This window comes from Grampus griseus (assembly GCF_964374135.1).
Source record: "Grampus griseus genome assembly, chromosome: X".
NCBI classification, from domain to species: domain Eukaryota; kingdom Metazoa; phylum Chordata; class Mammalia; order Artiodactyla; family Delphinidae; genus Grampus; species Grampus griseus.
In genome coordinates, this window is record NC_138999.1 from 101,593,008 (window position 1) to 101,608,165 (window position 15,158).

The following is a 15,158-nucleotide window of genomic DNA, read 5'->3' on the forward strand; positions in this document are numbered from 1 at the left end:
GCATCTGTTTTATTTCTTGCCTCTCTTTACAAGTCCTAGGCTAGGCTAACAACCCACTTTTCCAATTCTCCAGTGAAGTGAGGAGCTAGAGATGACTACAAAAGCTCATTCGATGTTTACCTGAAAAGTACATGCTCTCTTTGTTTAGGTGACAGACCATAAACGTACACAGGATCAAAGTGTTAATAACAATTTTTAGATCACATTAGGAAAACATTTACTATAGTAGCCATTGAAGATGATGCATAGTCAGAGAATGAAACTTATTTGTAAGTAACTTGAGCTCACCATTTGGTAAAAAGACTGGTAGGATGTATAGTAGGTAGAAATAATTTGTAAAATTCTTTTTTTGTAACTGAAAATTGCACGTATGACTTTGATCCTCACAAAAATATGTGTTTGTTTTTAAGGGTAACTAATCCCTGTAAGGCTATCTGTTATTTACAAAACACTTTTTAAAAATAAATTTACTTCACTGGTTTTTATTCACACAGAGTTATTCCCTAGTGGATGTTCAGCCTTCAAGAAAATTACTCCCAATATAGATGAAGAAGGAGCAATGAAAGAAGATGCTGGAATGATGGACGTCCATTATAGTGAAGTAAGACTCCAAGGCCTGCCTTGCCAGTTATATAAATTTAACTTCTTAAAATTTATTTACATTAAAAAATTATTACAGCTAAAAAAAAATTATGACAGCTAACTTAATTTGGAAGGTAACGAAGGGTTGATGAACTGTAAGCATTAAAACTGCCCAGGGAAAAGATGTCCCTGTGTGGAATGTGGAGCCCTATCTCTGGAACTGTTCTTATTGTCTGGTTTTAGAAATGTACCATGTATCTTCCTCAGATCACCTTCCCAGTAACCAGATCACCGTCAACATACTTTGGAGAAATCTCCGTAAAAAATATAGCTAACGATGTAACAGCTAAGGAGAGGATGCTTACAAGCATTTTAAAGATGGAAAATTTCTGCTCCAAGCTTCATATGGGTAGCAAACAGCTTCGGTTGTCAATCACTCAACAAATATTTGTTGAGCACTGACTTATGAGCAAGGCTTTGGACTTGGTGATACAGAAGCTATAAAATAATTAGATATGGCTGATCCCTGACCTTACGTCTACCTAAAGAGATAATACACCTGCTCGAAATGGAGAAAAGCAAGACAGTGCCATTTGAATAATACAGACAGTATGTTCCATGCAGAGTTGAAGGTGAGAGATGCCTTTGAGCTGAGGTAGAACAGAGGACAGTTAGGCTTAGAGAGAGGTTTGAAGCGTGAAGACACCCTGAAGGCATTTTAGCAGAGGGAGGATAACGGGGACAAAAGTTAAGAGGTGGGAAAGTATAAGGTATGTTTGGGGGCACAGTGAATGGATCATTTTGGCTAAGCCATTGGGTTCACATAGAGAAGAGTAGTAGTTGAGGTCAGGTTTTGGGAAACTTTGAATGTCTGGACTTCATTGATTAGAATGTTGAGTTGCTGTCAAAGGTTTTTGAGCAGGATAATGACAAGATGAAAGCAAGGAAGAGGAAAGGTTAATTTGGCGGTTATGTGGGAAATGTATTAGAGGTAGATGGATAGGGGCTGGAGGCAGAATCTGGAGGGCGGGCTGCCCTAAGAGTCCAGATGTGAAGCAGCCAGGTCTAAACCCAGGTAGTGACAGGTTCAGGAAACACTGTGAAGAAAAGAGGAAGACTTGCTGGCTGGGGGAGAAGAGTCAAAGGTAGTGCTAAGATTTCAGGTTTGGATATTATAGAAAAATGATGGATGGATGATTTTACAGGGAAGATGATGAAATCAGTTTTTGATGGGTGTTGAATTTGGAGTAGAAGGTTATTGAAATGGAAATAACATCAGGCCATTAGAAATTCAGAACTGAATCTAAAGAGAGAGATCAGGGTTGGAGAGCCACATCTGGAAGTCGTAGCTGTGTGAGAACCAAAGCACACTGACGATGGGAGATAATACAGCAAGCGAAGACCAGAGAACCAAGGACTGAAGCACATTGATGTTTACAATTAAGGAATGTGAAGACCAAAGAAAGAAAGAAACAACAAAAGTGGAGAGATTTAAGGGGTTGCAACCCCACAGAAATAAATTTTTTTAACATTATATTAAGAAACATAAGAAGCAGCCAGGTTAAAGTGGCAGAGACATGTTTTATACTTTATGATTTGTTTTTTAAAATATTTTAATTTTTAAAATTTATTTATTTTTGGCTGCTTTGGGTCTTCTTTGCTGCGTGTGGGGTTTCTCTAGTTGCAGCAAGTGGGGGCTACTCTTCCTCGGAGTGTGCAGGCTTCTCATTGCAGCGGCTTCTCTTGTTGCAGAGCACGGGCTCTAGGCGTGCAAGCTTCAGTAGTCGTGGCACGCAGGCTCAGTAGTTGTGGCTCGCGGGCTCTAGAGCGCAGGCTCAGTAGTTGTGGCGCACGGGCTTAGTTGCTCTGCGTTATGTGGGATCTTCCCGGACCAGGGCTCGAACCCGTGTCCCCTGCATTGGCAGGTGGATTCTTAACCACTGCGCCACCAGGGAAGTCCTGTTTTTTAGAAAATATAAGCAATCTCAAGGTAGCTCTAGTTCGTTTAGCTAAAATGATATATGCCTAGAAGCTTTACCTGCTACTTCTATATGGGTCTCTCTCCTCATCAATAAAATAAAGGTGGTAATACTATCCTGGTCACTTCACAACAAATGTGAAGGCTCTTTATAAGTCATTAGGTGCTACATAAATGTCAGACTTTATCACTGACCAACTTGATAGTAAGGTTTCCTTTTACCTCCAGAACCTAGAAGAGTAGATACTTAAAACATCCTTGTGGAATTAATTAATCATAACAGAGAATCGAGATACTTGAATTTTAATCCCAGTTCATTGCTTGACTGTGAAGCCTTGGGTAAGTTAATTCACTTTTTGGGTTTTTAGTTAGACTTCAGTGATTTTCATCTAAGACCCCCAGTTTGTGCGGGCTAGCAGCAGAAAGATTCACGGGAGTTTGTGGGAGATAAATGTTTTAACACAACTGAAGTTACATCCTTTTTTCCAAACAGCAGCTTCAACTTAGTCATAAAAATGGCCTTGCACCTGACCCTTTTTTATACTCTCAAGGAGAGCGGTCATATTTCTTATTTGTCAAGAACTGTAATCAGTTTTTTTATGTAAACACATTTGTTGGAACTCTTGTGTTCTACAGTAATAATTTATACATGCTTTTCATTTGATGTATACAGATAGAATCACGTTCTCCGTAGTGCCATTTTATGTTTCAGTTTATGTAATAGGGCTTCTTCCTCGTGCTCTAGCCAATGGAAAATAACCGCCACCGATTTACAAGTTTTATTGAAACGAAAAATACAAATTGTTGTTCATTTAGTGCCTTATTTAAATAGGTTAGTTAAACCAATAATACTTTAATTGGTTTTGAAAACTGCATTTCTGACTTCTGATTTGCAATCGTTTTTAAAGATATAATTAGCATACAGTAAAATTCACACATCTTAAGTGGACAGCTTGATGAATTTCCACAGTTGTACACACCCATATAAATTACCACCAGAAACAAGAAAGAGAACGTGTCCATTCCCCCAGAAAGTTCCATTGTGCCCATTTCCAGTTAGTCTCCCCACCCCCACTCTCTGATTTCTATCATTATAGATTAGTTTTGCCATATTTTGGTGTCATAAAATGGAATCATTCAGTATGTACCCTTCTGTATCTGCCTACTTTCGCTTAACATAATGTTTTTGAGATACACCCATATTGCTGAGTATATCAGAAGTTCTTTTTCATTGCTAAATATTCCATTATATCAATGTAAGATTTTTAAATCCATTCTCCTGCTGATGGATTTTAGATTGTTTCCAGTTTGGGATTGTTATGAATATAAGGCTGCTTTAAGCATTCTTATCTATGACCTTTTGTGGACATATGCTTTCATTTTTCTTAGGTAAATACCTAGGAGTGAAACTGCTGGATCCTGGGGAAGTTACATATTTAACTTCATAAAAAATACCCAGAGTTTTTCAAAGTGGTTGGACCATTTTATATTCCTGCCAGCAATGAATAAGAGTTTCAGCTGCTTCACTTCCTCACCAGCATTTGATGTTGCTAATCTTTTTTTATATTTTTACCATTCTGTTAGACATGAATTGGTACCTCACTGTGTTTTTCACTTGTATTTCCCTAATGACTAATGGTGTTGAGCACTTTTTATGTGCTCCTTTGTCTTTCATATATCTTCTTTTGTGGAATGTTTGTTCAAGTCTTTTGCCCATTTTTAGAAATTGCATTATTTTTGTTGTTGTTGACTTAGGGGAGTTCTTTCTATATTCTGGATATAAGTCCATTGTCAAATATATTTGCTGCAGATTTATTTACCAGTCTTTATTTATTTTCTTAATTGAGTCTTTTATTGAGCAGAAAGTTTTGGTTTTGATGAAGTTCAATTTACCGTTTTTTTGATCGTTTGTTTTCGCGTTGTGTGTTTGGTCTGAGAAATCTTTGCTTACCTCAAGACTGAAGATACTGCCTTATATTTTCTTCTATAAACTTTGTTTCTGAGTTCTATGTTTAGGCTGATAATCTATCTAGAATTCATTTTTGAGCATGGAATGAGATAGAGGTCAAGGTTCATTTTTTTCTTTTTTTCTTAAATTAATTAATTTATTTTTGGCTGTGTTGGGTCTTTGTTGCTGCGCGCTGGCTTTCTCTAGGTTGCAGCGAGCGGGGACTACTCTTCGTTGGAGTGTGCAGGCTTCTCACTGCGGTGGCTTCTCTTGTTGCGGAGCATGGGCTCTAGGCACGTGGGCTTCAGTAGTTGTGGCACACGGGCTCAGTAGTTGTGGCTTGTGGGCTCTAGAGCACAGGCTCAGTAGTTGTGGCACACGGGCTTAGTTGCTCCGCGGCATGTGGGATCTTCCCGGACCAGGGATCGAACCCGTGTCCCCTGCATTGGCTGGCGGATTCTTAACCACTGAGCCACCAGGGAAGTCCCAAGGTTCATTTTTTTCTAAACAGTTATTTTACATGGTCCACACCATTTGGGGAAAAATAAAACTTTTACCCCCACTGAATTGCTTTGGCGCCTTAGTCAAATTTCAGTTCTTTATATGTCTGTGGTCTATTTCTAGACTCTGTTTTGTTCCACTGATCTATTTGTCCATCTTGATACCAATATCACACTGTCTTGATTACTATAACTTTATAAGTCTTGGAATCGGGTAGTGTTAGCCCTCCAACTGTATTCTTTTTCAAAGTCATTTTGGCTCTTCTGTATCCTTTGAATTTCCATGCAGAATTTCGAATCATTTTTTCTGTTTCCTCAAAATAGCCTGCTGGAAGCTTTGTAGAGATTTTGTGACATTTATATGTCACTATATGGAGAATGGAGAGCTTAACAATACTGAGTCTTTCAGTCAGGTCTTATTTAGTTTGTCTTTAATTTCTCCCAGCAATATTTTGTGATTTTTCAGGGTAGAAGTCTTTTCCTGGGTATATATTGTTAGATAATGGATGTTCTGATGCTACTGGAAATAGTATTGCTTGATTTTTTAATCTTAGTTTTCAATTTGTTGTTGCTAGTATATAGAAATACAGTGATTTTGTGTGTTGATCTTATAATCTGTAACCTTGCTAAATCTGCTTTTTAGTTTTAGTAGTTTGTATATTCCTTAGGGTTTTCTACATACACAATCATGTCATCTGCACAGAAAGACAGTTTTACATTTGCAAATCTCTGTGCTCTCGCTCTCTCTCTCTCTCTGTCTCTGTCTCTGTCTCTGTCTCTGTCTCGCCTTATTACACTGGCTAGGACCTTCAGCATAATGTTGAATAGAAGTGGTAAGAGCAGACATTCTTGACTTGTTCCCAAATTTAGGAGAAGAGTGTTCAGCCTATAGGTTTTGGGGTTTTAGTAGATGCTCTTTATCAGATTGAGAAAGGTCTCCTCTATTCCCTGTTTCCTGGGGATTCTTTTCTAACATCATGAAGTGGTGTTGAGTTTTTTCAAATGCTTTTTCTGCATCTATTGCTTGAGATCACATTTTTCTCTTTTGTTCCGTTTACATGGTTCATTCTGTTTACACTGGATTTATTCCTAATTGTAAACCAACTTTACATCCCTGGGACAAACATTACTAGTTTGTAATAGATTTTTAACTCCCCCAAAGTTCCTCCTTCCCACTGTTGATAGAAATTTTAATTTGGCTATTAAATGTTAATATATAGATTATTTTTTCAAGTAGCAGCGTTTAATGAACATCTACTATGTACTGCCGCCATACTAGTGACTGAAGAAACCAATATAATACATTGTCCCTACTCTTGAAGAGTCACAGCCTATTTGGAAAGTCAGATACATAGATAACAGACAAGTATAGTGATAAATGTCCACCCAATGAATTATCAGAGTAAGAAAAAAAGGTGTCTTGTGTCTTGCTACTCTTTGTTAATCAGGAGAAGAATCCTGGCAGAGGTGATACCTAAGCTTTCTTAAAGGGTTAACTAAGTGAAAGGGATTAAAGGACAAGAGGGTACAGAATGGACAAAGGCACAAAGTTAAGGCAACACCATGGTGCTTCAGAGGAACTACCAGTTGCTCATCGTTGTTTAAGCATCAAGTACCAGGCTGAGCATGATGCATGATGATATTATAAAAGTATCAGCCAGATCACTGCAAGGCTTGTGTGCCAAATGAAAGAGCTTGTCCTTAGTTCTGCGAATGATGGGAGCCATCATGAGATTTTAAGAAGGGAAGAAGGATGTGGTCTGGTTTGCATTTTAATCAGAACCCTATGGCAGATTTGTGGAGGATAGATTTGAAAGTGCCAAGGCTGGAAGATCAGTTAGAAAACAATAATGAGGTCTTGAACCTTAGCAATGAGAGCAGAAATGGAGAAGAAGGGTCAGACTTGAGAAATATTTAGGAAGTAAAACTGGCAGAACTTGGTGATGGACTGATTAGAGGATAAGTAAAGAAAGAGAGTGTATTAGTTTCCTAGGGTTGCCATAACAAGGTACAGAAACTGGATGGTTTAAAACAACAGAATTTTATTGTCTCACAGTTCTAGAGTCCAGAAGTCTGAAATCAAGGTGTCAGCAGGGCCATGTTCCCTCTGAGACTCTGGGTAGAAGCCTTCCTTGCCTCTTCCTAGCTTCTGGCGGTAGCTGTCGATCTTTGGCGTTCCCTGGCTCGTGGCTCCGTTACTCCAGTCTCTGCCTCTGTAGTCACATGGTGTTCTCCCTGCATATCTCTGTCATATTGGAGTAAGGGCTCACCCTACTCCAGTATGACTTCACCTCCACTAATCATATCTGCAATGACCCTATTTCCAAGTAAGGTCACATTCTGAGGTACTGGGAGTTAGGGCTTCAACTTATCTTTTTGAGGGGCACAGTTCAACCCATAACAAAGGGTAAAGTCAAAACTGCCCTTAGTTTTCTAGCTAAGAGTTTATAGGGTGTGACCCCTGGCTAGGTAGGAAACACAAGTGAAAGAGCTAGTTTAGGAAGAAGAGGAATTCAAAATTGTCTAGAGGACATACAGGAAGAGCCGTTTTAGCAGTCAGTTTTATAGGTCTGAAGTTCATCTCTTTAAGATAGAAACAAACTGTTAAGACTTACGGATAGCATGAGTAATTGGCTTCATCTTTTTATTGTTGAGAACATGACACGATGGTTGTTTTATAGCGGCTGTTATTATAGCAAGGTCAGAGATCTCTATCTTGAGGTGGTATTATACTGTCATTCCCACTCATTTTAGAACCAACAGTGAGGAAGGAAGCACTGTTGACCAAAATCACATCATTTTAATAAACACCTTTGTCACTGATGCAACAGCTTGAAAACTGCCAAATTATCTTAAGACTCTATTAATTGTGTTTAAATATAATTTCAATATAAAGGAAAAATAATGGACATTTATAGACTTAGTGGACATTTATAGACTGTTAGACATTTAAACATCCTCAATTTGGAACAATGTATCCCCTTTTAAAAATACTTCTTCTCAGTGTGTTACCATTTGTAAGTACAGTTAACATCTTTATTATGTGATAAACAAAGTAAATAGTAGTTTACTATTGTCAATATTAATTTCATACTTTTAAGAATGGTTTCAATTTCAAATACTTCAAGTATGTGATTTAGAAAAATATAGTCACACAACTATACTCCTTCTGTGCATTTCATTAACTTTAGTACATTCTATTCTCTATTAACTTGAAATGGTTCAAAATATATTTGCCCAGAGCTCTAAAACTATCTCAAATTCCTGATTGCATTTTTCTCTCAATGCAGGAAGTTTTGCTGGAGTTGCTAGAACAATGTGTGGATGGCTTATGGAAAGCAGAACGTTATGAAGTAATTTCTGAAATTTCCAAGTTGATCATTCCAATTTATGAGAAACGTCGAGAATTCGAGGTAGGTAATTTAAACATTTGCATCATTGGCCTATATGTTTTATTTTGGTCTTAAGTTACTATCCTTAAAAAATGCTAGGAGGCCCTAAAATTACAATCCTACCTCATATTCACATAAATTTTCCAAATGAAATTAAGGACCAAACATTTGATATAAATTGAAATTTACATTATACCAGTGGTTCGCAAAACATTTTTATCTAGCAATCTCTCCTCCTCCACTCATGGCAGAAAACAATCAATGTTGTCTTCACTAAACCTTCACTAAAAAAAGCTGTTGGATTTCCATGTAGCCCAGGAAGAGTGATAGGCATGATTCTATTCTTTGCAATTTGACGGTGAGACTAAAGGTGCTGGCAGATGACAGTAGGGGAGATAATAGTAATAATAATAACCCTATTGTGAGGAGTTTTTCCAATTTAGTCTGCCAGATAAAGCTGTGGATAAAGGGTAGTTAATAAAGAATAGTAGTATAATGAGCAGCTGTTGCCACCAGCACTGAACAGGATTTTTTTTTTTTTTTTTTGCGGTACGCGGGCCTCTCACTGTTGTGGCCTCTCTCGTTGCGGAGCACAGGCTCCGCACGCGCAGGCTCAGCGGCCATGGCTCACGGGCCCAGCTGCTCCGCGGCATGCGGGATCTTCCCGGACCGGGGCACGAACCCGCGTCCCCTGCATCGGCAGGCGGACTCTCAACCACTGCGCCACCAGGGAAGCCCAGGAATTTTTTATATTCAAGTCTCTAAGTCCATATCATAATTTTATACCCTTACTATGCTGGGAAGGGATGATTTAGGATTCAAGCCATTTTTTTTTTGAAGCAAAGCAGTTTATCCTTAAATATAGCAAGTAGTCTTTCATTGTTGAAGAAGTTTCCAAGAGAGAAAACATACATTTAATATCATCTGTGTAGTGTTCTAATCTCTGTTCCAAACTGGCTCTGATCAAACTCACCTTTTCTTCCTAGGTTCTGGGTCTTTCTCTCTTTGCCGTGCTTTTGGTGTGTATGGGGCATGCCTGAAAAATCATAGCGGAGTTCAAGTGATTATATTAAAAAGCAAGAGTTAAATAATTAAATCTAAGTCATACAGATGACAAAGAATAGCCTATGAGACACGACAAGAATTGGCATTGAGCTTTCTTTCAAAGCATTACATCCTAAGAACCTTTGTAAACGTTTCAAAATACCCACTCTCTTACTCTTAGGTTGAAGATCAGGTTATTAGAAACCCAGGGAACATTTTGCTACTCAATTGACTAATAGGGAAAAAAGAAAAATAGATCTTCCCTACACATTAAAGGAAGCAACATGTTCTATAGGGGAACTACTCCTATTCCCTTGTAGGGGTGCAAGGGTCTGTATAGATCCCTTAGTGTTCTGCATGACATGAAGTAATTTTTCAGTGTATCTTTATGGGATGGGCTGAAAAGTGTCAGAGGTGGCAGCCATAAAGGTAAGGAAAACTTCCCTCAAATTGAGCTCAACTGCAGAAAATAATATAGGAAGAATTTTAGACAAAGAATGTCTGCTTCTGTGGTCCCCTTTGTTTACTGAAGTGAAATTCACTAACATACAATTGACCATATTCTGGTGTGCAATTCAGTGGCATTTAGTGCGTTCTTAACGTTACGCTCTCACCACCTCTCTCTAGTTTCAAAACATTTTTATCACCGCAGAAAAAGACTCCATATCCTTTAGTAATCACTCTCCACCCTATGCCCCACCCTCTGGAAACCACTAACCTGCCTTCCGTCTATGGATTTGCCTGTTCTGGATGTGTCATAAAAACAAATTAATACAACATGTGACTTTTTGTTTCTGGCTTCTTTCACTTAGCATAATATTTAGAGATTCATCCAGGTTGTAGCATGTATCAGAACTTCATTCCTTTTTATGGCTGAATGATATTTCATGGTATGGATATACCACAATTTGTTTATCCATTTGGGTTGTTTCCACATTTTGGCTATCATGAATAGTGCTGTTGTAAACAGTTAGTATAAGTTTCTGTATGGGTATGTTTTCTTTTTTTATATCTAAATTTATTTTATTTATTTATTTTTTGGCTGCATTGGGTCTTTGTTGCTGCATGCGGGCTTTCTCTAGTTGCGGCGAGCGGGGGCTACTCTTTGTTGCGGTGCGCGGGCTACTCACTGCGGTGGCTTCTCTTGTTGTGGAACATGGGCTCCATGCCTGCGGGCTTCAGTAGTTGTGGCACGTGGGCTCAGTAGTTGTGGCTCGCGGACTCTAGAGCGCAGGCTCAGTAGTTGTGGCACAGGGGCTTAGTTGCTCCGCGGCATGTGGGATCTTCCCAGACCAGGGCACGAACCCGTGTCCTCCGCATTGGCAGGTGGATTCTTAACCACTACGCCACCAGGGAAGCCCTGGGTGTGTTTTCATTTATCTTGGATATATACCTAAGAGGGGAATTGCAGGGTCATAGGGTAACTCCATTTATAACTTTTGAGTAACCACCAGATTGTTTTCCCTTTTACACTCCCACCAGCAGGGTACACATTCCACATCCTGATCAACACTTATTTTTGGTTTCTTATTACAGCCATCCTAGTGGCTGTGAAGTGGGGTCACATTGTGGTTTTGATTTGTATTTCCTAATGACCAGTGATTTTGAACATCTTTTCATGTCCTTGTTGGCCGTTTATATATATTCTTTGGAGAAATGTCTATTCAAGTCCTTTGCTCACTTTTAAATTAGGTTTCTGTCTTTTTGTTGTTGAATTGTGGGAGTTCTTTATATTTTCTGGATATGAAAACTTATCTGTGGTTTACAAATATTTTCTCCTGTTCTGTAGGTTGTCTTTTCACATTCTTGATAATGTTCTTAGCACAGCGTGCTCCCTTTTTCTGGATGTGTAGAATATATTCTTTGAAAATGTCTGTGAACTTGTATAAAAGGGATCCACCCTCAGGCTTATACTATTATTTTTCTGTCTGCATTTCATTTTCTTCTCCAAAATTGTTCGCATGGATTGTTTATTCTCATCTCTCCACCTAAGAGCTCAAGCAAAGCATTTTGCTTATCTTTCAGTTAAAATAATTCAGACATAAGAAAAAAGTAGTCAATAACACAGTATTTTTAAATTATACACTACCATTGAGATATGAATGAAATGAAACATGATATTTAGAAATACAGTGTTATTTGACCATTTTAAGCTCTACCCTATGACCTGAAGTTGTTAAGGAGTTTTGTCTAATAATGACCATGGGGGAGGGGAGTGTGAATGACCCCACCAAAACCGTTTTGCAAAGGAAATAGTGTTGCTTTTTTTTTTCCTGTGCATTTATCTTAGACATTTACTAACTAACCAGAAGACAAAGCTGTTTCGTTTATTCTCATTTTTCAGAAACTTACTCAAGTTTATAGAACTCTTCATGGAGCTTACACAAAAATTTTGGAGGTTATGCACACAAAGAAAAGACTTTTAGGCACTTTCTTCAGAGTTGCCTTTTATGGCCAAGTAAGTATACTTTAGTTCATAAAGTTGTTTTCCTTTTTAAACATTCACCTTTGAATGATTACTGTAGCAGCAGTTATTGGTTCTAGGATTCTGTCTAGATAGAGCACCTGTCACAACAGCAGGAAGCCTCGTTTGTAAGTGTAAAGTTCACTTTGGTTCCCATATCTAAATCCACTAGGTCAGAGAACAACATATAAGATTTGAATGTTTCCTTCAGTTTCATTTTTTGTTAAGCTTCTTAAATGTATATTTAATATCTAGCACTGAAAGATTTGCAATAAAAATCAGGTAAGTATGCAGGCGATGAAAAAATCGAGTGTGGAAATCTTCAGGCCAATAATATGCTCACATGACTGTGAGTTTGAAAATTCTCATTTATTTCAGTTAAAATATATGCATGTGACTTTTAGTACTATTATTTAAAATCTATTTCAAATACATTATTGCTAATTATTTAGTAGATTTTCTCTAAGTGCTTTGTTTGCTCATATTATTTATAAATTGTCATATGTTTAACTTTATAATAGTCTTTTTTTGAAGAAGAGGATGGGAAGGAGTACATCTATAAAGAGCCAAAGCTCACCGGCCTCTCGGAGATTTCCCTGAGACTTGTTAAACTTTATGGTGAAAAATTTGGTACAGAGAATGTCAAAATAATTCAGGATTCAGACAAGGTAACATATTTATTGGTTCCAGGTGTGGTACGTTGCTTCTGACTTTTTCCTTTTTTAGCTAGTGGAGGAGAGGCATGGGAAATAGAGCCTTTCCAGATCGTGAAAGAAAGGACAGGGGCTTTGGAATCAGAAAGAAGGATTCAAATCTCCATTCTCTGCCACTTGCTAGCTGTGTGACCATGGGGAAGTTACTTAACCTCTCTGTGCCTCGTTGTTCTCGTTAGTAAAATGAAGTTAATAATAGTGCCTTCCTCATGGAGTTGTTGTACGAATTAAATGAGTTAATACATGGAAAGTGATTAGCGTTCCTGGTATGTAAAAAAGCATTCACTAATAATAATAGAAGCTGGCACGCTCAGTAAAGTTTAGCTATTATTGTGAATGCTGTTGGGCATCATGATTGTCAATTTCATGCTTTATGATTAAAATCATCTTAGGACACACATTTTACTCTAAGATATCCTTAGTTCACTAGTTACATTCGCAGTGATGTAGGTTTAGGAGAGATGCCTTGGGCCTTGATCTAAAGATTATCCATCCCACTAGCCCTGCCAAGGCAAGGATGAGAAAGGTTCCAGCAAGAGAGGCTCTTTCCTAGTAGTGCATAGTTCCCTATAGACAGAATCGCGGGAAGGCACAATAGGAATGCCTGACTGTCCTTAGTTACCATGGGTATGTACAGGATGAGAGCTGACTTTTCAGGTAGGAAGGACCTATACAGTGCAGGATCTGTAGACCCCAGAAACATTTACTGCGTGACTATGATGTGCATGGTGCTACGCAAAGCACTCGATAGCTAACAGGCAGCATTGCCGGAGCGAAAAGCCCGTGGCAATAGTAAAGACACTTCATTTTCTACTATGAAAATGATCTCTTCACTTTGTAAACTTACCTATATCTCATGGAGATGATTTTATCTTACACATATGCCTTCGACATTTAAAAATAGACGTGCTGATAGGTTCAAAATTCATGAATATTTGGCAGAACCTCTCTACTTCTGATCCGTTTCACTATTTTGTGTTGTTTTATTGAATTAAGGCAACAGAAAATTTTATCTCCTTATAGCCAGAAAGTTTTAGGCTTGCTGCCATACTACTGATACTATAAATGGAAAGTTAATAGAAAGCCAGGCTTGCAGAATAACATGCGGTTTCCTACTTTCTTCTGCCTCCGAAAACCTGGCCAACAAGCACTAATGACAAAACACCATCAGGCAGCTGGATTCCTGACATGATTTTTATGCACAATATTTTAGTCATTCTTCATAGGCAACAGATATAGTAAGCAGTTGCTACTTTTAAAATCCTTATTTCTTTCTTAATGTGTGAAATTGAAAATTAAAAACACTCTTTTACTTGCCAAAGAACAAAATCTGCTTAAGGGCACAAACAATGTGAAAAACAGTTGGGCAGTATTTTCGAGTATTTTAAATGTATCTTTCCTTGGACCCAATAATTTCACATTTAACATTTTATCTTGTAGATAGATATACACACATAAAGATGTATGTTTAAAGGTGTTTATTGCTGCAAAGTTTATATAACAAAAACCTGGAAACAATCTAATATCCACATGGTTAAGGAAGTGGTACTACCCCCATATAATGGATATAGTATCCTAAGCATTAAAAAACTGATGAGTACTGATATACCTATCAAGATATATTATTGAGAGAAAAAAGGTGAGGCACAGAACATTATGGATAGGATGATTACATTTGTGAAAATTGATATTCACATATACTCACTTGTTTATGCTTAGGAAATTTCTGGAATGATACATACAAAATTGTTAACCATGGTTATCCCTGAGGAGAGAGACTAGAGTCTTATGTGGGAAGAAAGACTTTTTTTTACTTTTCATATATACCCTCATGTACTGTTTGAATGTTTACCATATACATAGTTTATTTTATAAGGTCAAAATCAGTCTTGACCTCTCTTTTATTTTCCTTCTATGTCTTGTCTTAGCCAGATAATTAACCTCACCTGAGTTTCTCTGGAGAAATCTAGCTTTTTAATGGGAAAGAAAAGAAAGGATTTCTAGATTTAGGCTTTTAGATTTTTATGTAATAACAAGTAGAATGGGTTTGGAGAAGTTTTAAAAGTTGCTAAGAAACTTTCCCTTTTCTATGGTCCTGTATATGTGGAGGGAAAAAAAAAGGATGTAGGGACTGTTTCTCGGGAGGTTTTTGTTGTTTTTTTGGTTTGTTTCAATTTTTCCTAAGCTAAACACAAAAAGGCCTGACTATGATAAATTGCAAGGATATTGACAGCGCCACCAACACCCAAGGCACAGGTCAAATTTAGTTGGGAGAACACTGAAAGAAGAGGGCCCTGGGAATCAGCTGGAGTTAATGGAGACACTGCAGCATAGCTTCTTAACATGGAATTTAGACTCTTTATGAAATGGTCTGTAACAATTATAATTTTATATCTCTGAGATAGAACCATTCTCCTTTCCTGTGGTCCCCTTCCTCCATAGAATAGGCTTAGTGCGATCAAGAGTACCCACTCTTACAATGTCAAATACTGCTTGTGGATGTACGAATTGTCATCTTTTCTGTAGGGTAGTTGGGT

The 15,158-nt window shown here is 37.9% G+C and overlaps 1 protein-coding gene across 1 annotated transcript in view; it reads left to right on the forward strand.

Moving 5' to 3' along the window:
* Positions 1 to 15,158, forward strand: part of DOCK11 (dedicator of cytokinesis 11) — a gene marked incomplete at its 5' end in the record, with an annotated part of 190,438 nt that overhangs the window by 161,850 nt on the left and 13,430 nt on the right. Inside the window, 4 exons of the mRNA XM_082680876.1 lie at positions 495 to 601; positions 8,299 to 8,421; positions 11,789 to 11,902; positions 12,430 to 12,576. Of these exons, the coding sequence (XP_082537002.1) occupies positions 495 to 601; positions 8,299 to 8,421; positions 11,789 to 11,902; positions 12,430 to 12,576 (491 nt within the window). The remainder of the gene's footprint in view (positions 1 to 494; positions 602 to 8,298; positions 8,422 to 11,788; positions 11,903 to 12,429; positions 12,577 to 15,158) is intronic.